The 26617-nt window shown below is 34.7% G+C and overlaps 2 protein-coding genes and 1 pseudogene across 2 annotated transcripts; all 3 read left to right on the top strand.

Moving 5' to 3' along the window:
• Positions 1 to 159: 159 nt before the first annotated feature.
• LOC110700403 (E3 ubiquitin-protein ligase SIS3-like) lies at positions 160 to 6372 on the top strand. The gene is made up of 10 exons (XM_021877946.1): positions 160 to 483; positions 586 to 624; positions 853 to 919; positions 1051 to 1124; positions 1523 to 1661; positions 1738 to 1830; positions 1962 to 2030; positions 3773 to 3892; positions 5251 to 5364; positions 5540 to 6372. The coding sequence occupies exons 1-10, from the start codon at positions 455 to 457 to the stop codon at positions 5945 to 5947; spliced, it is 1152 nt and encodes a 383-aa protein (XP_021733638.1). The 5' UTR covers positions 160 to 454; the 3' UTR covers positions 5948 to 6372.
• A 1471-nt stretch (positions 6373 to 7843) lies between these two features.
• On the top strand, positions 7844 to 15569 carry LOC110700402 (protein EXECUTER 2, chloroplastic-like). The gene is made up of 11 exons (XM_021877945.1): positions 7844 to 8339; positions 9656 to 9772; positions 9864 to 9929; positions 12160 to 12266; positions 12355 to 12436; positions 13236 to 13922; positions 14114 to 14240; positions 14328 to 14497; positions 14615 to 14689; positions 14782 to 14874; positions 14989 to 15569. The coding sequence occupies exons 1-11, from the start codon at positions 7980 to 7982 to the stop codon at positions 15088 to 15090; spliced, it is 1986 nt and encodes a 661-aa protein (XP_021733637.1). The 5' UTR covers positions 7844 to 7979; the 3' UTR covers positions 15091 to 15569.
• Positions 15570 to 18854: 3285 nt separating this feature from the next.
• Positions 18855 to 24654, top strand: LOC110700861 (annotated as a pseudogene).
• The last annotated feature ends 1963 nt before the right edge of the window (positions 24655 to 26617 follow it).

Here is a 26617-nt window from a genome sequence, read left to right as displayed (position 1 = left end):
TCCTTCATCAAAATGAATTTAATCTACAATCCACAAGATTTCATTTTGGAGTATAACTCTTGGATCATCCATAATTAAAGTGCTTTACAATTTTGATTTAGGACCTTCCATATTGCTAGCAAAATTTCCCTAATATAGAATTTTCTTTATTTAGTAAAAAAAGATGATCCATTTTCATTTTCTTTTAATCTTCACCAGTCTTCTTCAGCAGTCAGTTGTCAGTTCAACCTCCTGCTCACAAACCATTTTCTCTCTCCTAAATTTTCTCTCTCTTCCTCTCAATCACTGTTTCTGCACTTTGGCGTGAACGTTTCATTTTACTGCACTCCTTTCCTTTTTTTCGATTCGATCAACATTCAATACCCTTTTCTTTGAATCAAATTTTGGTAGTATTATATAATGCAATTCAATTCACTTTAGAAATCCCCAATTTAGGGTTTTTGATTTCTCTTTAATGGCTATCAGAGGCGTCGATTTCAAATGGTTATTCTCTATTCTGGAAATTAGTACTTCAATTTTGTTATTTCTTTTGTTAATTTGAGTTTAATTTTGATGAATTTTGGTTTTTGATTTTTTTTTTTTTAGGTATGATGGATTCTTCCTGTCGATGCTCGCCACTAGTGTGTATCCTTTTTGCGCGATTAAATTGTTCAATCTTTTCTGTTTTTAAAGATGAATTTAAGTGTATTTGAGTTTTTTATTGCTAAATTGAGCGATGATTTTGGTGTCAATTTGAGTTTTTCTTCGTTGATTAACAATTAGAAAAAAAAAAAAAAAATTGTAAAAAATTATCCAATTATCTTACAATTTTTATTATTCAAGAAGTGTGCTCTTTGACAATATTGATCTCAGAATTATAGTGGCTATTAACTGGAAACGCTACCATCTTTGTACACACCCTTTGCACATATGGATTGTGGTGGGTTTTGATTTGATTTTATTTTTCGCTTGTTAATTTCTGGTAATATATATCTGGAGTTTTTGACGATTCTGGTTAAGCTAGGTTGCATATGTTTGATGATATAATGTGCTACAACTTTTGATGGGCAGGTTGATTACACTACTATTTTTGTGTTTCGACTTTTGATGTTTGTGGATAATGGACTCTCGGCTGGAATGGGACCGTAAGCATTTCTTCTATTTATTTTGTAGACTCTTTTCGAGTGCTCGTAGCGTTTTTACCTGTAAAGAAACTGGTTTTTTGTGCCTTTAATTCATAGTTTTGATAGAATCAATATGGTTGAGAATTGAAATGCTGCAGTTGATATGGAAAATGTTGTTTCTCAGTTACCCTTAAGACTGTTCGGAACTATGGAATAGCTTGATTTTCCATCATCAAATTGCTTGTCTGTGGATACTTTTATTTGCCCCTTTCCCCTTTAGTTGCTAAATTCTGTTACCATTGTGTGAAGCTCTCTTATTGATTTATGAATCACTGTCTAGAAGTGTACGTAATTTCGTATTGAAAGACTTTTTTTTTGCTCATCAACTTGAAATTTTAATGCTTGGTAAAAAAATTTAGGGACTTTGGCTGGCAGCAGAGGTATGCTCGCTTTTGTGGTAGAGTAGCAGTTCTCTCAGTCCTCTCTCTGTTACTCTATCCCTTTCTTTGGGGATGGACTGTCATCGGCACCTTGTGGTTCACCAAAGCCAAAGATTGTGTAGGTTACCTTATCAAATGTCCTCCGTTTCTCCCCAATCCATGAACCAGTCTAAGTTGTCTTCTTAATTGTGCAGTTGCCTGAAGAAGGTCAAAAATGGGGTTTCTTGATATGGTTAATGTTTAGCTATTCAGGACTATTTTGCATTGCTTTCTTTTGTGTTGGAAAGGTATGGGTTCAGTCTTTATATTCTTTCATCTTCGATACATTGCTGTTTTAGATAAAATAAAAATACTGCTCAATTTTCAAATGTAGCTGTTCTTTTTAGTCTTCATAATCATTCTGCGTCCTTGTGAACAGTGGCTGTCACGAAGGCAAGCTCACATGCTCCGAGCTCACCAGGGTGGAATTCCTGTTTCGGAGTATAGGGTAATCAGTTTTGCCTGTTTAATGTCGTCTCTGGATTAGTGTGTTATTTGTTTTTTCTTGTGAAGACAATGATAAATGGTTTGTTAGTAAAATATAAATTTATTATAATTTGCTATTTTCACCTTCCGCGTTGTTGCTTAAGTAACTCTTTTTATAGAGAAAAAGACATCTTTTGCAGGATCTCCAGGATTTATTTATCATGTTTGATATGACCTAGCTCCACCAATTAATTCCCTGGTTCACTAAAAATTATAGAGATGATATACTATTTTGATGAAGTATATCCAGCCATTTAAATTTTATTTTTGGCTAATATTGGCTAATCAAAAGTTTGTGTTTCCTTTTTGGTGTAGCTCTCAAGTTTTAACCATTCGAGGCCATATTTTTTTCAATTGATATCTACTGAACCTTTATATTTTTATTAGAACTTCTTTGTGGTAATAAAACCAACTTTTGTTGATTAATGATACTTTTACCAAATTATAACTTTTTTTTTGTTGATTAATGATACTTTTACCAAATTATAAAACCAATCAGGCAATCAGTTGTGATTTTCATTGCTGAAAATTGATTTCTAGTGCTAGGTAGTACTTACTATGACTGATTTTTGCTTGCATTTCATGTCAATTATTATAATGAATTAATGATTTTTTTTTACTCTTTACAAATTAATAATGGATTATAGATATTGTTGATTAATAGAGAAAATTTTATTAGCGATTTTGCTGAACTGATTTTTTACTGTTAAAAACAGATTTTAATTTATCAAAACTTATTTTTACTACTCAGAATTGTGTGTGTGTGTGTGTGTGTGTGTGTGTGTTTTCCCTATGATTGATGTTCATATATAAAGAAGCTGTATTAGAAAAGTTTAAGAGAACTTAGCCTTAGTAATATTTTATCACTGTGGGTATGTGCGTGAGTGTGTGACTGTTGAGTTGTTGACACGTCTACCAAGTCTTCCTTTGTCACTTGGAGGTGGTGTTTAGTGTAGAATATTCTTGAAAATGGCATGGAAAATGGCATTTATTTTGGCATACTCTATGGGCTGGATGTCATGTTGGGCTGTATGATGTTCTCGTTTGGCAAAAGCAATTGTTTTACTAGGTAAGCACATGAATAATGGCTCAATGAGCTGTTAAAGTAGTTGTTTAACATTAATGTTTGACAACTGTTAAAGTAGTCCAATACCTGATTTAATGACTTCTCTAGTTTTTAAAGTCTAAATTTGGTAGCTATTGCAAGAATTTTACACTGAAAGCAAACTTAGTTTTTTTTCAAAATATTATCGTATCTCTAAACAATAGTGTTCAACGATCACCACTACTATGTCAAACACTAATATATGAATAAGTGTTGTTTTGATTTGTCAACAAACTCAAAGTTGCTGCAAAAGCTATCGCCAAATTAGTCCTTTATCTTAAACAATAATAAATTTGCTTAATTTGTTAATATAATGAACTTAATGTTGAAAGGTGTAATTTTCCTGCTGAAAAGTGTTTCCAAGATGAGGGCTTGGCCTGAAGATAGTGTAGAAATTAATGATAAGAACCTGTTTCTTGGCTGACACTATATGGATTGTGCAATTGTTACTAATGATCTTTGTGTTAAAGACAGACAATCTCTAATATTGCTTTTTAAAATATATGCATGCTTGATTGGTTTCTGTTGAGTCTCAAATTACGTTGTTTGCTTCCTTCATCATGCTTGGTAGAAAATCTTATGAATATCTTATTTGTCAGGTGTTGATCGACATGATACGTATACCTGATTGGGCATTTGAAGTTGTTGGGCAAGAGATGAGAGGCATGGGCCAAGATGCTGCTACGTACCATCCTGGGCTTTACTTGACTGCAGCTCAGGTACCATTCATTTTCCAAATCCTATATATCCTGAAAATTATCCCTAGTTGAAATTTCTATGACATATAGTTTTCATAAAGACATCTGTTTTCCAGAATAAGTGATGGTTATTCTGCGTGCTGTAGATATTGTGGTTTGTCTTTATTTACTTTCTGAGATGATAAATAATGAATTATTTTGTAGAGTTGGGTTAAATTGCCAAGTACAAGTCCAATGCATGATTGAATTCAGGAATATGAACTCGTTAGGCCTGTAGTTTGAGGTAATAGCCAAAAGTCAACGAGTTCAAAAATACCTCAAGGCCTAAAATAACCTAAATTCACAAATATGGACTCATTAGGTCTGTAATTTGACGTAATAGATAAAAAAAAATGAGTTCAAAAATACCCTGAGGCATAACACAACCTAAATTGCCAAAATTGGTGTGTGCTAATGTCTGAAATTGAACTAACAATTGTCCTTTGAATGAGCTAACCAATGCATGTCCATGACTTGTGTGTGGGCATGCCATGCAGCTAGTGTTGTTCCATGACAGCTTTTCGCTAATGAGTGTATCTATGGAAGCTTTTCATGGGGAACTCTGTGCGTGCCTATCATCCAATAGCAATTAGCCTTTTGTGAAGCAGTGAAACTCTAGGATCGATCAAAGCCTCAGCTATCTGCATAGCCTCTAGAGTCCTGGACCTATATCTGGCTATAAGCTTGCAATCATGAGTTTTCTTGCTTCACCTGGCTAACTGAAAGAATTGAATGAAGTGCAGTCTGGAGCAAGGCAGTTTGTGGCTGGCAAATTTTGTTTACACCACAGTACACAACAATTCCTGCATTCTGCCATTCTACCTGGTCAACAGAGAATATGGAAAGAGAGGGAGGGAGGGGAGGTAAGGAAAAGGAGTGAGTGTGAGAGAGAGATAGAAATATGATGCAGAAACTAAAAGTTTTGCAGATCTAGAACCAAATCCAGATCTTTATTAATGGTAAAATCCACCATATTCATAACAACTTTTCAGGTCAAGACCTCCTGGTTCTCTTTGAATTTTAGCTCCCCAATTTTATTTTATTTATTTATTTATTTATTATTTATTTTTTTTTGCCTATTTCTGTCTTTAGTTTCATCTCATAATGGTTGTACTATTTTTCATGCATGTTTATGTCTTGGCTACCACATTCCCTCTTATTACCAAAAGAGTGGGTATTTGATTAGCTCTTATTAGTCATTTGTTTCCTTCCCCCCCCCCCCCCCCCTCTCTCTCTCTTTTTAAGTTTCTTTCTTGTGCTTGCTTTTAGAAGATGATGATGGTGGTGGATAATTATTTATATATGATTTCTGAATGATGTATAATATCCTTGTTATGTAGAGGGAAGCAGTGGAAGCTCTTATTCAAGAACTGCCAAAGTTCATGTTGAAAGCTGTTCCAATCGACTGCAGTGAATGTCCTATCTGCTTGGAGGAGTTCAGCGTTGGAAATGAGGTAAACATATTGCTACCATACTATAATTTGCAGCGATTTATTAGGCAGTATCATACATATTGTAAATAATCTGATAGTCAACTCAATGTATTGTTCCTACCTTTTATGAGTCATTACTCATCATCATATTATGGACTCGATACTTCGTATATTCTGAACTACAATTTTTGGTCAGGTTCGTGGCTTACCTTGTGCTCACAACTTCCATGTTGAGTGCATAGATCAATGGCTCCGGCTGAATGTGAAATGTCCTAGGTGTCGCTGCTCCGTATTTCCAAACCTTGATCTTAGTGCAATATCCAATCTTCGTGCCGATTCAGAACAGGAACGACCCTCATCTACTGTTGTGACAGCGACTCAATATGCTAGAGCCCAAACTCCTAGCCAAAGTCATCGCTTGAGGTTACATGGTTTGTTGCGTCCTGTAAGGACTATAAACGCTGGACCTGGTGAATCAGAAAATGCCTTGGAAGTTGCTGAAAATGGAGGGTTGCATCTGAATCCAGGCCTTGCTCGTGTGAACCCCTCACCCTATGCTGCTGAGCATGATGCTGCTGCACCGTCTTCAGCCCCTCCTCACTAAGGCATTCCAGATACCTTAAATTTTTTGGCATTTTACTTAGCTGCAAATGCTTGTCCGCTATGGTAGAGATGAAATGAAAGTAAAGCAGCCTCATAGGATAAAGTCGGGATTCGGGAATGATATGTGAAGGAACTCACTTTTGGTCTCAGGGATTTGCCGAGTAAGAAATCGGCACTAATATTTGCCCTGAGTTTAATTGAATGAAATGTACATAATGCTAACCAGGCTTCATTTACCTGGATAACTGGAAGGAAAGTTATTCAGGTCAATGTATGCACCTTCTACGCAAAAAGAGGAAACCATGACAGTGCATTTGCCTTGTGAATAGCTTATCTCATGAGAATGACTGAATGTCTCGACTTTATGATATTTTGTTGTCAATACCGCAATATCAGTAGGTGAGTTTGATTGTTTGCATGCTTCAATGATATCAGCATGTCACTTATCATGTTGACATCTAGAAGTTTTTATTTATTTTAGACCCACCAAGACCTCAATAACCATACTCGTATTATTCATATACCATTTAATGAAGCGCAATTTATTAGACTAACAAGAGGGTTACGTTTGTCATTTTGCACTTCCTCTAACAATAACGTTACACTTTTTTCCTAGATTGAAGTACGGAGTAATTTTTTTGGTACAAATTTCCCTCATACTTTGCTAGGGGTTTTGTTGGAAAGGACTAGTTTGATTATTCACCTTGGTTGTTTTTATCTATGCGAGGTTATAACTTGATTAAAAATAAATAAAAAATCTTAAAGATAAGGTAACTATGGTACCTTTGTTTTATTTTTTGAACGGGAGTAGCTATGGACATGCTATATTATTTAGGAAAAATTGTCAAAAATAATACTCCCTCCGTTTTTAAATACTTGCTCCATTTCTATTTTTTGCACTATTTATTTATCCTACTTTGATTAATGTTTGTGATTTATACCTCGTGTGGAAACTTGTTGGAATTATCTCAATGAATAGATTATTAATTTTCAATTGTTAGAAGTTATACCTATTGATAATTAAAAATATGAGTGATTAAAGATTAGCATGGAGCAAGTATTTAAAAAAGGAGGGAATACAAACTTTGAGCATTCCGTCAAAAACAAGTCGAACTTTTAATTATTTTTTAATAATACAAACTTTAAGGGTATTCGCTTTAAACAAGTTAAAACCGATTAGTTACCTCATGAACATGTTATATGGAACATGTGTCATTGTATTATTTTTTTAAATCTATTAAACAATTTTATAAGATAAACAAAAAAAAATTAAACGGCTAAATAAGTTGTAGGTAAAAATAACTTGTTTAAAGCGGATATCCCTCAAAGTTTGTATTATTTAGAATTAATTAAAACATTGACTTGTTTTTAGCGGATCGCTCAAAGTTTGTATTATTTTTGACAATTTTTCCTATCATTTATGCATAAACTCTTTTTAAAAATAAAAGTGGTAAGGTTTTCCCAAATTACACTCTTAAGGTTAACCATAATAAAACATACTCCTTATACTTGTTCTACCTTTATGAGTGGATATAAGATAAAGTAAGAGAGATTTTAAAAAATGGGTTTGTGTAAAGAAAGAACGAATGAAGTATGAGAAAATATAAAAATGAGCAATACCAATTAATCGACCAAAAAAAGAGTTGCGCGATAGTATAACTACGAATAAGTAGATGTGTCCATTCATGTGTTCGATCGAATTCAGTTAGGTCAGATCATGCCTATTTTAAAACCTGAGTCATGCTATATTTTTATGTCCAACCAAGTCAAAATCTAAATCGGGTATTTTTTGAATCGAATCGGGTATGATTTTTACGCCTCTATCCGATACATACATTCTTGGGGTGGCAACTTATGATTAGCCGAAAATTAAATCCTACACAGGGTCTATCCACATACATAGAAACAAGAGGTCCAAAGCCCACAACATTCACTCTCTCTCTCTCTCTCTCTCTCTCTCTCCAAGAACAAACTCATCGATCCTACAGAGTTGCCTCTGCACTCTGCACAATCAAGAAGAGAGAGAAGAAAACATGGCGATGACGAGCCCATGGGGGATGGGCCGCACAATCCCTCTTCCCCAAACTACTGGTTCTTTATCTTCTCCTCCATCTTCATCTTCATCTCCATCTTCTTCGTACAATTTCCTCTTGAAGAAATTGCAGCAACATCATATTAACAGCAGCAGTAACACTGTTTCTCTCAGAAAATTTGTGGGTCATCCCAGATTTTTCAGTTTGTCGAATTTGTGTTGCCGTTGTAATATCAGCAATAATGAGAATTATACCAGTATTAGTAATTCCAATAATAGTAGCAATGATTGGGATTGGAATCGATGGAATCGTCACTTTTCTGAAATTGAACAAGCTGAGAGCTTTTCTTCTGTTCTTAAGGTACTTTTTTATTACCCTTTTATCCTTTTTTTTTTCTTCTATTTATGGTGTCAATTTGAATTCTGGCTTATAGTGGAAATTTATCAATTGGGTGTTTTCGATTTTTGTTGTTTTATCTGGGTTGTTTACTATTTGGGGAATTTTGTATCCTAGTTTGTGTAATCATTAGAATTACTTGAATTTTGTGGGATTTTTTTCCTTTAATTTTGTTGAATTATTATGTAAAAGATTATTTTTATTTTTTTGTTGAATGGGTGAAGATAGTGCTGCCCTGTTGCTAATATAGTTTGAAGTGTTTTTTGTTTGTTTGTTTATAAAAAAGCTTGTGACTGCAATTAGTCTTATTTTGGATACTATTCAAGAAATAATAAAAATTAAGTCATTAGAATAGGGTAAAAGAATGGAGTTTCATTGTGCTGTTGTTTGGTTCAATGGCGAATTCAGCCAGTTTGATGATGGCAATGATTGCAAGAGGTTTGTGTCATATTAGAATTCTATACATTCAAGCTTGGAGTTGTCTGCTAGGCAGCAGAAGTTGTGAGAGAGGACTTTGATTGGATCTAGTCATCTTGTGATTGTAAATGCTGTCTCATATTTTCTTTTCGCGACTACTAGGTAATCCGTATTGTTTACTCTCATTAGACTCAATTTAGGCTTACAAGAATAAGAAAAACAGCGTAAGCCAATGATCCTGTCACCATAAAGGATAATATCCTTATCTGGCTTTGTCCGTCTGTCTAGAATCGTAGGCTTTGTTTTGCAATTAGAAGCTACCAATAGGAAATAACAGACCTAATGGTAATATCCTTATCTGGCTTTGTCCGTCTGTCTAGAATCGTAGGCTTTGTTTTGCAATTAGAAGCTACCATTAGGAAATAACAGACCATGGTGGAAAATTTGACAATTAGATGGCAGAATTATTAGGTTTTTCTAAATTAGCAGTACTCGTGAAATTCATCAGTTCATCTGCTAACTGTTTGGATTCTGCTTAGAACTGTTTAATAGCTAGCTACTCTTTTAGGGTTTTTTTATTGGCGTTTGCAACAATATATCTTCAAATGTTTTAAAATGAACCTCTTATTAGGTATTTTGAAATAGTAAATATCTTATTCTTTTCTACTATGGAGTGTACACTAAACACCAAATGGTAAATCTATCATATGAGCCCAATCTATTTGTATCCTACAATGCAATATTTACCAAAAACCCTCTGGTATTGTGAAACTGATCTCTAATTTTGCAGCAATTCCTTCTAAATAGGGTGGATTGTATTTCAAGAAATGCATGTATTTACACATTTATATTCCTTTTTGCAGTTCCAGCTTGAAGAAGCTGTTGAAAAGGAGGATTTTGAAGAAGCTGCAAAATTGAAAGCTGCTATTGTGGAAGCTACTTCAAAAGACACTGTGGCTGAGATAATGTCTGAGTTGAAGGTACATTACTGCTTAGGTTTGTAATCGCTGAAGTTGAGACACATGCAGAAAACTGTTCATTTTGATCAAGATCTTTGTTCTTTGGCTGCAGAATGCAATTGCTGAAGAGCGTTACCATGATGCCTCGATGCTTTCAAGAAGCACAGGAAGTGGTTTGGTAATATTTTTGGTCTCCTGAGCTGTCTTCAGTCCCAATTAGCTGCTAGCTATGCATCCATGAATGCTATATGCATGATACTAAAAGTCATTCACCTCTTGTCTTTCATTCATTTGAACTAGAATCTTATATCGAAGGCAACATTAATTTGCTTCCTTACCTTTTAATTTTGGAATTTAATTTAGTAAGTTGGTGTCTTCTTGTGGACTTTTACCATGATAGTGCTAGACTAAGCCTATTAGAAATTGTCTTGGGTAGAATTTAATCTGCGGACAGATTCTTGATTTTGAAGCTTGATGGCTTGCTGCCAAGGCTTTTGGGTTATATTGGGTCACTTAGTGCTGAAAGTGAAATGACTGGAGCTCATTACGTATAGTATGCTTTCTGTTCTACGGTAATTTTAGTTTACAGTTATTTGTTCATTATATTTCTTGCCATTTGTGATTTCTGTTCCGTGCTATATCTCTTTTTCTCTAAGGGACAATCTTTTAGTGACCTTTATTTGTCAGGTGGCATTGATTAAATATGTAGTGATGGACCAATGATAGGTTGGAAATTTCATCTAGACTCAACTTTTTACTTGGCTAGATTGGACTGCTACTCAACTAAAGTACAATATAAATTTTGAGCATTTAACTGTCTTCTACCTTATATAGCAAAAAACTAGTACTAGTAGGTACTCAATTGAAGCTCATTTCTAACCTGGAGTATTAGTAGGTACCTGGAGTATTAGTAGGCTTTTTACTTGGCTATATTGGATTTCTACGAAGATCAATATGAAGTTTGGCACGCTACTTATTCTTGATTATCTAGAAATTAATGGTTTAATTTGCTTTTGTGAAGCCAAGTAGCTTGATCAAGGCTCACTCCTAATCTGTTGACTTTAGCTCTAGCCCAATTGGTCACATGCCTTAAGAAAAAATTTCAGCTGTATTAAAAGAACTGTAAAATCAAGAGCAGGCTAGACTCTTCACTCTTGGCTTTACATTTAATAAATCAACCCATTTCTATCAACTAAAATACTTTCGTATTGCTAATTGTTATGTTTTCTGAAATTTTGAGCTCTATGATTGTTGATTCTGGTGATTTGATATCTTTTTTTTAATGTATAAGTGGTGGCATTTAGTATCTTATGTGGCTGCAGGCTTGGCATACATGAAAGGGATGGTTACACCCTCATGGGGCACTAGAACAGGACAAAAATGTGTGAAATTTTACCAAAGGAATATGTTTCTTGTCCTCAAACATATTTGCTTATGACTCAAGAAATATTGAGGGAGATTGTTATGGTGTGTATGTGATAGTCGGTTAGGCTATGTCCTTTAGATGTTGGCAATATGTCATGCTATCTTTAGTCACCGCTGTTTTAATTATTTTTGTTGGTTGTTTGAGATTCCTAGGTTATAGAACATACAATTGAGTGTTATTCAGGTTTATCTGGGAGAGTATACTTCCCTTTTTTGCCTCCTTTGTCTTGTTTTTTGTTTAGGGTAGGGGACTAGGGGTAGAAGAGAAGGAAGGCTAGAAAGATTAGTAACTGACTTTAACAATTGTGCATTGTAGTGGTATTTCACTAGGGCATCATTGAGTCAAAGGTATTTTGGGGGGGCGTGCATTTGGTTGTTCTGATTATTGGAAGACAATCTTGACTTTAATAAAAATAGTATGCGATAATGGATACAAGACATAATATAAGGTGATGAATGGTGATGATAGTGGTCTTGATAGCTTGAAAATTTCTCTTATCATGAGCATTGTTAAAGACCTTACAATATAGCCTGTAATTCTGGATCATGAGTGATGGCCATAAGTTAGCATTTCTGACTTGATGACTGTTTAATTAATTTAGTGGGCTTTGAATTAGTAACAAAAGCTGACAGAGGCCTGCTTTAGCGATTTGATTGCAGATGGAATTGAGTGACTTGCTTCTGTCAATTTTGAATCCTTGGCGTAGTTAAGAGTTTCAAGACTTCCAGTGTAAAGTATATAGGTCAAATTTTTACCAAAACATGCAATTGAATACTGGAATTGCGTAATAGTTGAACTTAAAACTAGACTGTGCTATTAAAACTTGAAAATAGACCGTTGTAGAATGTATACTTATGACATAAGGGTTAGATCTCAACACACTGTTTGGTGGTCTTGAGGGATGTTGTGTGTCAGCCCCTTAGTGAATTTATATTTGTGAGTTTTTTGTTTCTTTCTTATTTTCTTTGTTGTATAATTGCAGGTGGGGTGGTGGATAGGCAATGCAAAGGATTCAGATGACCCATTTGGCCGGCTTGTACGTATCACTCCTGGTGTTGGCAAATTCATTGGCCGTACTTACACGCCAAGGTGAGGAGACGTTGTGCTAGTAATCTATGAAGACATACTGAAGCTTTCAATCATGACTAATAGTTATTGGTTTTTTACTTGATGACAGACAGCTTGTAACTGCCTCTCCTGGAACCACATTATTTGAAATATATGTAGTCAAAGACACTGATGGTACATATGCAATGCAAGTGAGTTGTAAGATTTATTTTATCTCTATATCGTGTAGTTCATGAACAGTTGGTGCTTATATTTTATATATGGACAATTGATTGAGATCGCTTGGATCATATCTTTCTAAAATAGAAAAGTGAGGGTCTAGGAACTTCAGCATCTCTTTAAATTTCACAACCTCCCTGTTGTCTCATCCCATCCACCTAATTATGCCTGCATGAGACCTCTAATCATTTTATAATATTCTATTTTTCTTTTTATACTTTTCTTTACATTTCTTTTGTTGTTTTTTTACTACCAATAGTCACAGTGAGAAAAATTTATTTAGATAAGAAGAGCAGATTGAGGGAATAAACTCAATAAAGGAGGCTTCTTGATTGATGAGCAAAGTTTCTTACAAACAGTGGCTTGAGACCACCAATCTTCACAAGGTGACTATAGGTCTCTACTCTCACAATTCCTTCAATACACAAAAGCTACCTATACCTTACCCTTCTTCCTTTTTTTATGTGTACACACTCTCACAACAAAAACTGTCAAAAAGATCCTACCTACCCCTGCCAGCATTTGTCTTCTTCCTTCTGAAATTGCTGCTCCACTACCTCTCCTTCCCACGGTTTCTCTTGATCCTGCTCGCATATGTAATCCAGCCACATGGCTAAGCATCTTGGGCTTGTTGCTGTGTGTGTGTGTGTGTGTGTGTGTGTGTGTGTGTGTGTGTGTGTGTGTGTGTTTTGTGTGGGGGGGAGGGGGGAGAATTGTGCAATCGAGCCCTTCAACTTATTGAATATGACTGAGGATATGTTTCTGTGGCAGGTTGTGTACTTACAGAAATCTAAAAGTAATCAAATGACCTCTGCTAGTTTGCAGCCAAAACCGACCAGAGAATCACCAAATAGTGAGGCTGAAAATTCGTCTGCAGTGGATGATCAAGCTAACAAAGATAAGACAGAGAAACAAGAAGAGAAAATTTTGAACATTGAAGGGGCTACTGAGGAAGGAATAAAGAGTGTGATTAATTTTCTTAAAGATAAAATTCCAGGACTGAATGTTAAGGTCATGAACATTAGCATCGGAGACCAAGTCGTGGACAGTGATGCTGTGAAGCAATTGACACAGGAAGATTCTAAGGAAGATGATGAAAATTCTGATGATGATGAAGTTGATAAATTGGATGAGGTTGAGGATGAGAGCGATGGGATTAGGATGGAAGGAGATAGCGATTCTAGTGAAGATGAGAAAGATCTTGATATGAAGGTTTTTGTTGGTGGGATTGTCCATAATGAGGATGATGTTTTATCTAAAGAGGAGTATATCCGCTCGCCAGCTGAAATCAGTGACACAGAAAAAGATTCTTTCATTTTACATATTCCTGGTATACGTGGAAGTGAAGAAAGTATGGCATCTAATGTCAAAGTAGCTGCTTTAACTCAAGGTGTTTCTGATCTCATGCCCTCTGATGTTGCCAAGGCATTTTTGGGCAGTGAGAAAATTTCACCCAAGGTTAGCTAAAGACTGCATTAACTATTTCCCATTACACCTGTAAAAAGATAAATTTGTATTGTATCTTAGAGTTTAACTCCTCATTTTTTCTTTCCTGCTTTCACTCCTACCAAGAAAAGACTTGAAATCTCCGTTATCTACTTTCTCCTTAAGAGATGAAGACTAACTATACACTGCTGCACCTGCCTTAGGTATCCAAGAATGTGCGTGAAATTGTTAAGCTTGCAGTCAGTCAGGCACAAAAGAAGAGCAAACTTTCTGAATTCACAAAATTTAATAGAATACAGATTCCCAGAGGCAATTTAGATCCTTTTAATGGTAAAGATTGCTATTCCTCACCCTTAGCAACATAGCATATTCAAGTTGGAATAGTGTTTTCAGATACAATTTTATCATGGCATGCAGGACTATATGTTGGTTCTTTTGGACCTTATGGAACTGAGATAGTTCAATTAAGGCGCAAATTTGGTCACTGGAACAATGGGAATGAACTAGAGGGCTCCTCAGGTATGGAATTTTTCGAATACGTTGAGGCTGTTAAGCTTACTGGAGACCTTAATGTTCCCGCTGGTCAGGTTTGTATATTTCCCAGTACCATTGATGTTTTTGTCATTTCCTCTGACTACTTGTCTATTGTTTCTTGTATTAGCTGTATGAATATTCCTTGGTTATATGTTTTGTGCTACTATTAGGTGACTTTCCGTGCTAAAATTGGGAGAGGGAGTCGTCTTTCCAATCGGAGCATTTATCCAGATGAACTCGGAGTGGTAATATTTTCATAAGATGTGCAAGAAATTTGTGCTCATGCAGGTTGGTCAACTATTATAAATTTGTTAATCTATAATCTGCTTTTGTAAAGGTAACAAGCTATAAAGGGCAAGGAAGGATTGCAGAATTTGGATTCAAGAACCCCAAGTGGGTTGAGGGTGAACTTCTTCAACTGAATGGCAAGGTAATTATTATAGGTTTTATACCATGAATATTGTTTGAAAGAGAACCAAAAGTACTGCCCATTCATCCTATTTCCTCTTGAACGATTTTGTTGCTTATGAGGTTGATTATGCAGGGTGTGGGACCTTATTTCCGAGGAGCAGATCTTGGTTTTCTCTATGTTGTCCCAGAGCAAAGCTTCCTCGTTCTGTTTAACAGATTAAATCTGCCTGAGTGAGCTATTGGACTTCCATCTTTACTGTCTTACATTTACACCCTTAGCTTAGAAAAAGATATAGAAAGAGACATGAGAACATGAAGGCTGGTATGACTGCCCTTGCTTCTGCGCCTTGGTACACATCATGAACAATTTTGCCGCTCACTGCACCCCCTTGCTGCGACTACTGCTCCTCCCCTCCCATCTGCGGACATCTTCAGCGCTCTGGATACTTTACAGCACACTAGTCTTTATTTATCTTGTATGTGCATAAAGTCATTAACTATTACACTATACTGCTTTTATGATAAGGTGTGATACTTTAATCTCATATACACTTTAGATGACTTATCCTCTTCAATTCTTTTTCCCTTTGGTAGATTTCAGACTTTCAGAGATGTGATAAAAGTTTCAGTTATATTGGGCATGTAATATACTAGTATCATACAAAAGCTTCATATGATTAGGGCTTTCTTTTTATTTTTTTTCCATTGAGATAACCTTTACCATTTTACCAATTTATCTGTTATGTGGTGATATTATCAACTTTGGCTTCCAAATTAGAAAGTCACACGTAATTGGGCTTACTTTCACTACTTTATGTTACTTTTTTTTATCAATAGATCATGTTTTAAGCCCTTCTATCTGTAACAGGGAGCCTCTGCCAGACTGCCACAGCATTTTTGAGTGCTACTGTACAAATTTAAAGATCTAGGAAGGTCATGATTAGAACACTTTTCTAATTTTTGAACAGGGAAGTCCGGACACGTTTTTTTTTCCCCTTAATAAAAGATTGAGCGATTGATTCTTTAAGAGTAATTGAGGAGAAATGCGGGCATCTATTGACATGAAGTTTTTGTAGCAATTGACCTGAACCTTAAACTAATCACACTATAGTTGAAAAACAACATAAATTTGGCAACTTCGCAACTTCCTAGGGCCAACAACACGAATGTTGTTGACCTAAAAAATTGCAATAAACAATATTACTGCCTTGAGATATTTAAAACAACTCAACAAAGTATACATTTCTAATTTAGATTCTAAACTAAGATGATAAAATTAATGTCTTGTATCAATTTAAATAATTGTTATAATGTATGGTTGGTGCACCCGGGTGCACCATGCGCATGGTGCACCCGAAAAAAACATAAGGTATATTTAAAAGAACATGGGCAAAAAAAGAACATTATATATATTTATAAAGAACATGAGCATAATATGTTCTTTAAGTTTGATGATTATGTTCTTTGAGTTTGAACTATATGTTCTTTATATTATACAATATGTTCTTTATATTATACAATATATTCTTTAATGTATGTACATTAAAAAAAAAATAAAAAAAATCAATCACTCGAGTAACCAGAAAAAAGAACATGTTCTTTAATGTATTATCATGTTCTTTTTGTAAAGACTTTATGTTCTTTGGCTAGAGGTGATCAAAGTTAGAACGGCCCGACCCGATTTTGGACGGGTTTTGGGCAGAATTTTTTCGCCCCCAAATCGGGTCGGACCCGGCCCTTAAATTTAATTTATTGGGCGGGTTTGGGAATGCGTTTTATGCATTTCAGTTGATTTTTTTACTCGACCCGAAAAGCCCGCATGGCCGGACAATTTTGGGCACAAAAACTTCGGCCCAAAATTTGGCCCGACCCGAGAAGCGAGCTGATTTTTTAACCTTGGCCCGGCCCACCCAATGATCACCTACATCTTTGTCAAACACAAACATGTTCTTTTTTGTCAAATATAATGTTCTTTTTCAAACACGTTCAACACCTAAATAACCATGAAAAATAACATGATCTTTTTGTAAAGACTTTATGTTCTTTGTAATGTCATGTTCTTGTCAAACACAAACATGTTCTTTTGTTAAACATAGGGAGTATGGTCTTTTTTCTAACACTAGCATGTTCTTTTTTTTGCCCATGTTCTTTAAAATATGTCTAATGTTCTTTCCGGGCGCACCATGCGCATGGTGCACCCAGGTGCACTATACTATTTTCATAATTGTTATTTCTCTTTGAATTATTTTGGTTTGGATTCAAATGTACGCTAAGTTTGAACACAATACTCTAAATAATATTGCCCAACCTCTCGAATGAGTGAGTGGAGATATTTGTGGTCTTTTGGTTGGTAGACTAAAGAAATGTAAAGCACAAAAAAAAATGATCAAATAATTGAAGGTGTAATCATATATATAGACACAGCAAAAGAAGTTGGTATAAACTTTGTTAAAAGCACCTTGTGATTTGTGAATCTATATTACAAAGTGGGAAACCATGCAAAAATAGTCACAACTTCTTAAGTGGAAAGAATAAGAGAAAAGCAAAACAATATGGTTTTTGGATTCTTTTTGTAATTTAAGACATCAAAAGCAGTTTTTCTTACTCTTTGTTTTTGTTTGTACTTTTTAGTGGTTAATTAAAGGGAAAAACTAGAGGATTTTAGTGCTAAAAAGTAAAGAAGATGATGCTTTTCTTTCGTGTGCCTTTTGGTATATACAATGTAGCTTATTGAAAATGTAGCATGTGGTCTAAGATGAAGGTAAGGTACCATATACCATTTGTGTTTTACTTAACCGTGTTGCATTGTGTTGGTGAAAAGAGTTGCAAATCACATAATCATCTACTTATAGTACCATGATGTACTTAAATTCTTATTTATAGGGATGTTAAATAGACTACTTGGTAGGTAATTTGTATAGGTGTTCTCCTCATAGTCGATTAATTAGATGATTGACTAACATGCAAAATATATATGGATGGAAAATTAAAGGAAATACCGAGGACAAATAACTTATTCATATTTTCAGATGTTCTATATAGTTCTTGACAATTTTTATATTTGCTAAACTTAAATATTTTTGATGAATTATAAATTATTTATAGGGAATTTTCATAAGGAGCAATGGGGTTAGTAAAAATGCATTAGATACCCTTATGATTTCATAAATGCATCAAGAAGCCTTAAGGTAAACCCTTCATGCTATATACATTCACTCAAACTACATCAATGAAATAAGGGTCGATTTACATTTACTTAATTTCAGTTCAGTTCAGCTCCAATCAGTTCATTTCAACTCCTAATTTTCCTCTCTCATAAAATATTCATTTCAGCTCAATTCAATTCAGTTGAGCTCCAATCAGTTCAGTTCAGCTCGAATCAATTCAGTTCAGCTCGAATCAGTTCAGTAAATGTGAACATGCCCTAAATGAATTAGGATATCATTCATCACTGGGTGAAAATTTAAATTGTAAAAGCTGTTATACTCTTTGCAGAGACAAAATGAACGGAAATGTTTGTTAGAGCATTAAATAATGGAAAATAAATCATGTGTAGGTAATTGAAAGGAGAGGGTAAGAATGTGCTCTATTCACCTCATGTTTACTTATCTAAACTTATTACTTTTAGAACTTATTTTAGATGTAATTTGAAATTGATTATCACTTATCAGAATTTATTTTTCCTAAATTGAACCTATTAAACCTAAAATAAGTAAAATTAAGGCGACCGAATGTCAAATTCGTAGTATATTTGGTTTATGGAGTTGGAATCCTTATTTTATATGATATTTTATTATTTTTTAAAAAAATTACTTATGTAGTATTAAATTAAGATTATTTTTTTTTTTTGCTAATATTATAAAATTTAATGTTAAGGGAAAATTTTAATATTAAATGCAGGGAATATTAGGGGGAAATTAAAAGAAATAGCCTAAAGAATGTTCTCTTCGGCTTAATTTCAATTCAACTCTAATCAGTTCACTTCGTTCAATTTAGTAAATCAGAATAGGTGTTAGGACCACTCCAATTTTATGTCAAACAGTCAAAGTGTCAAACAAGTTAAAAGAAAAACAAGGGACCCAGCAAAAACCTCCATCTTCAACTCCTTTTGAAAAGCTTCAAAGTTTAAACAAACATTACTCTCTTCTTCTTCCCACCCTTTATCTTCTCCCCTCTCCCTCTCTCTCTTTCTCTCTACACCCCATCTCAAACTCTTTCATTCATCTTCTCTCTCTAAAAAATGCAGAACAACACCCACCATAAACCACCTCGCCCACCACCATTATCAGTCTCTCAACCTTCCAAACCACCCTCACCACCACCACCAGCCCAACCCCAACCCCAATTCCAAGCCCAACTGAAGCCCAACAACACTCAGCCCAAGTCGAACGAGTCACCCCAGTCCCCACTCCGATCCGAGTCACCCCACCGATCCGACGACAACGAGCTCGACTTCCCCAAAAATGGCAGCCCAATCTTAGCACTCGAAAAGTACTACTCACCATTAACTTCGCCTGCTCCTGCACCTCCCAAAGACGCCGGTAATTTCCCATCTCCTCCGCACCATCTCGTCAACGTCAACCTTCATCGCCGGGAAGAAGAGCCACCGCAAACCGGCGTCGTTTTGGGGAGGGTGGAGGAGAGAGAAAGGTTAGGTTTCCGGGTGTTGAGAATATAATTGGGAGGCAATCGAAGAAAGAGGGAGTTGTTGAGAAAGTGAATTTAGGGGTTAGGGTTCTTGAGATTGGGTTTTGTTTGATTTCTTTCTCGGTTATGGCTGCTGATCGAACTCAGGGTTGGAGTGGTGATTCCTTTGATCGTTATAAAGAATACAGGTTTTTTCTTTTTTTAATTTTCTGCTCTGTTACATAAAATATTATCTTTTTTGGTGTTAATTTCAATTATTTGGCATTTTTGGTGTATTGGGTTCAATTTCAATTTTTTTAAATTTTTTTTTATTGAGGTTATTTAAATTGGTGGTGTCAAAGGGAATAAAGGACAATGATATAGACGGGATTTAATCGAGCGTATTGGTCATCACCACCAATGCTTAAACAATAGCTAAGCTCGTTGACTGTTATTATATATTTGATGGATAAAAAAAATATATTATGGGTGAATTTTGTAGTGTTCAGATAATGATTTGGGTGGTTTTTGTGTTTTAAAATTTTGGGAGTAGTATCGTTTTCTTCATTTAAGAAAACTTAATCTGAGCTCTTGATTGGTGATAATGTTGTAAATTTGTAAAATTTTCTAGGATTTATATATTCTAAAAGTTCTTTTCCCCTATTTTTAGTGATATTGCATAGATTTTCTGTGATTGAGATTGGTACATTTTTCTCATCATTTTGTATATCCATATCTCCTCTCAAAGTTTGAATCTTGTGCTTTTCGTTGAAGGTAGCTGGAATTGGTAAATGTTTTTCTTAACAAAGTCTTAGGATATGCCTAATTTGGTTTGCCTCTAAATATCTCCTGGATTCTTGGGAAAGGTTATCAAGCATCCTTCTTTACAAACTTTGTTACTCGTAATTGATAGTTTTATCAATGCCGTGTAGCTTAAATTAAACCTGATTAATTGGGTACGAAATTGTCTTCCTATTGGCACATTTGGTAGATGGTTATGAATCGTGGAAATGATAATGAATTTATGCGTAATTTGTGAAAAAGTTGTCTGTCATCACCAATGGTAATGTGTGCAGTGTGCCTCGTCTCTATACCCTCATTTTCTTCATAAATTTTTATTACCATCCATTACCATTTGCATGGTGGTAATGGAAACTCATAAAGAAAATCACATGTATGGGGATGGAGTTCTATTACCATGGTAGTGAACATGGGGATTTTTTGATAAAATTGCCCACAAATTTATTATCATTCCCATGATTTATGACCACTAACCAAACAGACTGTATGTTCTTTGAAGTCATTTACTTGCACGGACTGTATGTTTTTTTTAGTATAATAAAAATCTTCTTTTTACGTAGGGGCATTGTCTTTATTAGGGCTGTGCAGAGTTTGGTCTGGACCGTAACCAAACCAAACCAGATTTTAGCGGTTTGGTTTGGTTTACGGTTTGGAAAATTACGGTTTGGTTTCGATTGTTTGGGAAATACGGTTTGCGGTTTGGTTTGGTTTTTCAAAAATTATAAACCAAACCAAACCGTAAACCAGTAAACCGCATTTTAATATTTATATAATATTTATAAAAAATAAAATAGTTATTATATATTTTAAAAAAGAAAAAAATAATAATAAAAAACATGAAAAATCATTAGAAGACGGTCAGTAATTCAGTATAATACTATACTCCAAGATCAGTTTAGCTCCGGCAATCATTGATATTGCATAATGTAGCCCCTGATGTTGTCAAGTTGCTGCCAATTATTAAAATCTATAATGTAGTATGAATTTATTTTTTTGGGACAAATGTATTATGTTTTTTCCGTTGTTAATTTGTTATGTATTATTTTTATTATGTGTTTTTGTGTTAGCACTTGATTAGTTGGTTGTTAATTTTATTAAAACTTTGTAGTATAATTTAATCCGTTTGGGCTAATTATTTGAACTTTATTATAAATTTATTAATATTTGACAATTTTTAGGAAAAAATGTCGTCTCATCATAAACCGCAAACCAAACCGCACCAAACCGCATTATTACGGTTTGGTTTGGTTTGGTTTCAATAATAATATGGTTTGGTTTGGTCTGGAAAATTGACCAAACCGTATTTTGCGGTTTGGTTTGGTTTATACACAAACCGCACCAAACTAGACCATGTTCACCCCTAGTCTTTATAAGCATCACAATATGTCAACCATAGTTTGCCATTTGTCTAGCTTGCTAAACCAAAGCTTTATAACAGTCTGCAGTTGAGGCATTGATCTTAATTGAGGTAGCATGTTAGGCTGTTGAAGCACTTGCTACTTGCTTGTTAAGTTTCTTGCCCGATATCTATTTTCATGGTATTGTGTGTGAGCTTTACATCTCTTTGCGCGAATGGGGTCAACCGTCAACCTGATATCAATTTTTCTTCTTTTTATTATTAGTTGTTTCATGTTAAATAGAACTTACAATGGTGGTCTATTGTGGTTTGATTGGCTATATATGCCATCGTGAGTAGCCTTAACTATGTGTGTTCAGTTCTCACCTTTCGAATCATACAATTAAGAGTGTTCTAAACCATTATTCTCCTCTTTTTATTCCTAAAGAAGCAACTTTCTATCATCAATCCTCACTTCAATAAAGCACACCCATTTCATTGTCATTTCTAACCCTCCTCTAGTCCTCTCTGTCCAATTTAATTCACCTTTGTACCTCTTAACTCTCTTCTTGTACTGATGCATGTGAGTAGAAAAAAGTTAATGCTCAAGCTGTGTGTTATTGTTTTTTTGGTGTTGGAAGATGAGTTTGGTTGAGTTCCAGTATTCTGATTCATTTTTGAGGGTTTTAGAAGCTTTAAAAAAATATTTGAGAAGCTTCTGGGCTTTAAATGGGACTAAATCAGGATATTTTGGGCTTTTGTTTCGAAGATAGGTTAAATGTTGGTTAAAATTTTGATTATGATGGCTGAAGGTTTATTAATTTTGGAGTTTTAGGGAATAAAGATAGGTGGCTTGCTGGCTGAATGTGTTAAGGACAAATGCTATTAGAATTCACAATACATCAACAAAACTAAACCCTTCCTCCCAAAAGTTAGAATTGCCTTTTAGGGTTTAAATTCAGGACTTAATCCATGAACCACCACCAAATTCTAGAAAGGTCTTAATGGACACTTAAAGAGTAGAGGAAAGAATCTTAGTCTAAGTCATTGACTTGTTTCAAACTAGTTTAAAGAACTTAAATAGAGAAATATTTTGCAAGAGAATTTGTTTTTCATTCAACACTCAAAACTTGAGCGTAATTGGGCGCCTGCATGATTTATGGCTTTGCCACTCATCCTTCTCTGCTTACAACTTTACAATCCCCTAGATCAAGTACTGCTCTTGTTCCCAATTACTACTTTTTAGCCCCATTTTTTCATTAAGACCATGTAATTGATGCAGGGCAGACTAGTCTGATTCTGCGTGACCTGCAATACATCCACGTCAAAGCTGCTTATCACTTTTGTGGATTGATGCTACAGCAGTTTTGTAAATATATGGCTTAAGTCCTGCATATATTGGGTTGTCTGTGATTGTTTGTAATATTAATTCCCTTAGTCCCCTTCCAAATTTCATATCATTAAATTTTAATTAGACACGTGAGTGATCAATCCTTTTATTGAATTTAGTAATTAGCCAAACTTATCAGCCACACACCTCTTTCTTTTTTGAAGGAAAGTGACATTGTAGTTTTTCATTGCAGGTTTTGTTTATCTGTGAACATTCTTGGATTTTTATATTCAGCATTTCAGGCATATGATGTCACCAGCCATATGGTCTCTGGAAAACATGTGATCACCCATCATCTCCGCTATCAATTTGATTTTGTCATGGATCAGGCAAGTAGCTTCTTGTAAACTTATATAACTCATAATATGTTTGTTATGACAGTATATGTTCTGTCAAGTTATTGAATTCATAAATGTGGATATATGCTTTATCACAATATGAAGATTTAAGTCGTCATAGTCGTTTATGGAGTATATTAGATTAGCCACAGTTGTCAGTTTGATGAATTTAGGCTTTAGAGGTCACTGTTTGGTTGCATTAATTCTGTATGGATTGGATTTGGCAGATCATGAGGAGTTGCCATTAGCATCGATGATTAGGTCGTAGCAGATAGAAAAAAATTCCATTTGTCTACATTCTGATGGAAGACAGTATGGACCATTTAAATTTTCTTCAATGAGATGAACCTATTTGCATATGGTAGTGGGAGATGATGATTAGTGGCAGATGAATTATGAACCTGCCTGAGCTGCTACTTCAAACTACTTGCAGCAGCTCCGATAGTAAAGGAAAACTTAAAGATTTTAGATGGCAGGTAATTTACAGAATGATCACCATGCAATCGTTCAAGAGAAGAAGAAATAGTTATGTGGATATGTTACTATTAAGAGAACATTTGGACTGAACTTCGTCATCATCGTAATTTTGTGTGGCTTAGATGACCAAATTTTTTAAGGGTTAGTATGTCAATCTTCACACTCTATGATAGCTTTGTAATTTGAGGACTTGTCTTGAGCATGTTGATTTTTGGAGCACAGATCTTGAGAAGGAAATGTCAACACCATCTACAAATGTATATGTAGAATTCAGTCTTCAAATATCTTTGATACATCAAACTTTCTTAACTAATGTAGCAATACATTCTGGCCTGATTACTAAGAATGCTTCTTTGAACTTTGCAGATACTTGCATACCTTCTGATATCAGCCTCGTCAGCAGCAGCCTCGAGGGTTGATGACTGGCAAGCTAATTGGGGGAAAGATGAGTTTACAGAGAAAGCTAGTGCATCAATTAGTATGGCCTTCTTGGCATTCTTGGGGTTTGCCATGAGCTCTCTAATTTCAGGCTACAACCTCTGCAACCGTGATTTACCGTGATTTACCACAGTTCTGGCATTTCTGTATCAACCAGCAATATTTTTTTTAGCTAGCTATAGAATTTGTACAGGAAATATATGGAATAGAGAGGTGATTTTCAATCTGTGAATAAGTCTATACGACAATAATAATGGCAATGAAGTCTAGAGATAATTTTCCAAATAATTTTGTTTAGTTTTTCTTAATTATGTTGTCAAGGTGACATTGATGATAATTTTGGCTACCACTATAAAATGTCTGCTGAATCTTGTTGGGTTCTCTTTCTTTTCTCCTTTCAATAATTGAGAATTTTTATTTACTAACTATCCTCTAAGGGTCTGTTCACATTTACTGAACTGAGCTGAATGAACTGAACTGAACTGATTGGAACTGAACTGAACTGAGCTGAAATGAATATTTTATGAGAGAGAGAAATCAAGAGCTGAACTGAACTGATTGGAGTTGAACTGAACTGAACTGATTGGAGCTGAAATGAACTGAACTAAAATTAAGTAAATGTGAACAGGCCCTAATACGCGCTTAGCTAATTCTTCGTAGGTGATTAGGGCTAAGTGTTGAAAAGGACCTTGTCTAATTGATTATTGTTGAGTATACTTGCACGATAAGATACCTGGCCATTAGATACACAAATAATTCTCACTTTTCAATAAGTTAAATTTATTTTACAAACTTAAGTTCATGTAATTGAAATTTGTGAATGGTTTTATTTATGGTTCATGTATCATATGTTGTGTATCTTAGCCAAGGTATTAGGCTAACCGGCTAGGTAAGATTATAAGACCATCGTAGCCTCGTAGACTTTTAAATATGTGAAATTGTGTACGTGTACATGAACGCAACTGCACATATATCGACACACAGATAATCCCACACTTACATAGTGCTATGATATATTTGTTGAATTTGGGAACAATCCGAAGTGATTCCAACCAAAATTCGATCCACCTAGCACTATCTTAACATCAAAATGATCCAACTTGACTAGGATTGATTTACGCATATGATTTAACAGCTCTATGTTTATATGATTTAATTTACACAAATAATTGTACAATAAGCTACGCTCATGCACAATTAAAAGTGCAAACCTTCCACAATTGATAACTATAAAAGATAAGAGACACAATACCTAAAATCAAACCCAAAAATGTGCACAATTTTCATGCAAACACACCATATAGAACAACATTAACATGGTAAGCACAACACATCACTATATTTATCCAGGATATAGTGACTTGGATCATAAGTGTGCGGGAATTTTAAGTCCTCGATATGATGTAGTGGCTTGGATCATACAGATGTGTCAAACCTTATTATTTGAAAAGACAGTTATTTAAAAGTTAAACTTAAGTGAGACATTGAAAGTTAGTTCAAAAGTTGTTGTCGAACACACCCTAATAAGAACCTGAACAATTAACTAGTACCTTGTTTAATCAAACAATCATCAATATTCCAAACAAAATCACAACCACAAAAAAATATGGCTACCTTTAACCAACAACTAGTGATCAATTTGGTTCACAAAGTGATTATATAATTGGTTTGATGAATTGATTATTGACATAACGAACTTTCAACGTACTTCAAAACATGAGTCGGACCCATGTTTAAATTGCCAGCACTAGAGATTGAACTGGAGGCTTAGATAAGAAGCCTTTGGGCCCATGATGTCCTATAATTGTTTCAGTTTAGTGTTTGGTTTGGGCCCTTCACAAAGCTTATAGACAAAGCCTGACAACTTAGCTTGCTAATTGATGTTCCTTTAAAGATAAATGGTATGTACTATGTACACTTATTGGACCTAAGGTGAGAATAACTGTAAACCAATACCTTATAAATTACAATTCCAAATTACATGTAAATATAATCGAAATAGAGGTGTGCACGAATTTGAATACATAATGTAATCATATACTTCAATTGTAAACCAACACCTTAAAAATTACATAATAACATTATAAATTGCTATAACTTGCTAATAGCAAGAAAGCATGGTCACGTAAATACATAATAACATTATAAATTGTCATATGCATTTGTTTGATGTTTAGAGATGTGTTTATCTTAAAAGTGCAAAATCTTGATATTGTGATAACCAAATGAGTAAACTAAGGGGTAATCTTGTAATATTTTAAGTAAACCTGCTAAAAATATTTGTCGTTTTATCTATGAGCATTGCTGCATTGAGTGATTTATTTACAAGTTTACCACTTGATTGCATTTCAAGTTT

Source organism: Chenopodium quinoa, unplaced genomic scaffold, assembly GCF_001683475.1.
Source record: "Chenopodium quinoa cultivar QQ74 unplaced genomic scaffold, ASM168347v1, whole genome shotgun sequence".
Classification (NCBI taxonomy): Eukaryota; Viridiplantae; Streptophyta; class Magnoliopsida; order Caryophyllales; family Amaranthaceae; genus Chenopodium; species Chenopodium quinoa.
The sequence above is the reverse complement of the archived record's forward strand: the minus strand, read 5'-3'. Positions and strand labels throughout refer to the sequence as shown.

Bases quoted from the DNA above. Each gene is read 5' to 3' on its own strand.
- LOC110700402 (XM_021877945.1), top strand. From the start codon at position 7,980: ATGGCGATGACGAGCCCATGGGGGATGGGCCGCACAATCCCTCTTCCC. The intron at 8,340-9,655 runs GTACTTTTTTAT...TCCTTTTTGCAG, and splicing joins GCTTTTCTTCTGTTCTTAAG to TTCCAGCTTGAAGAAGCTGT. The intron at 12,437-13,235 runs GTGAGTTGTAAG...TTTCTGTGGCAG, and splicing joins ATGGTACATATGCAATGCAA to GTTGTGTACTTACAGAAATC.
- LOC110700403 (XM_021877946.1), top strand. From the start codon at position 455: ATGGCTATCAGAGGCGTCGATTTCAAATG. The intron at 484-585 runs GTTATTCTCTAT...TTTTTTTTTTAG, and splicing joins AGAGGCGTCGATTTCAAATG to GTATGATGGATTCTTCCTGT. The intron at 920-1,050 runs GTGGGTTTTGAT...TTTGATGGGCAG, and splicing joins CTTTGCACATATGGATTGTG to GTTGATTACACTACTATTTT.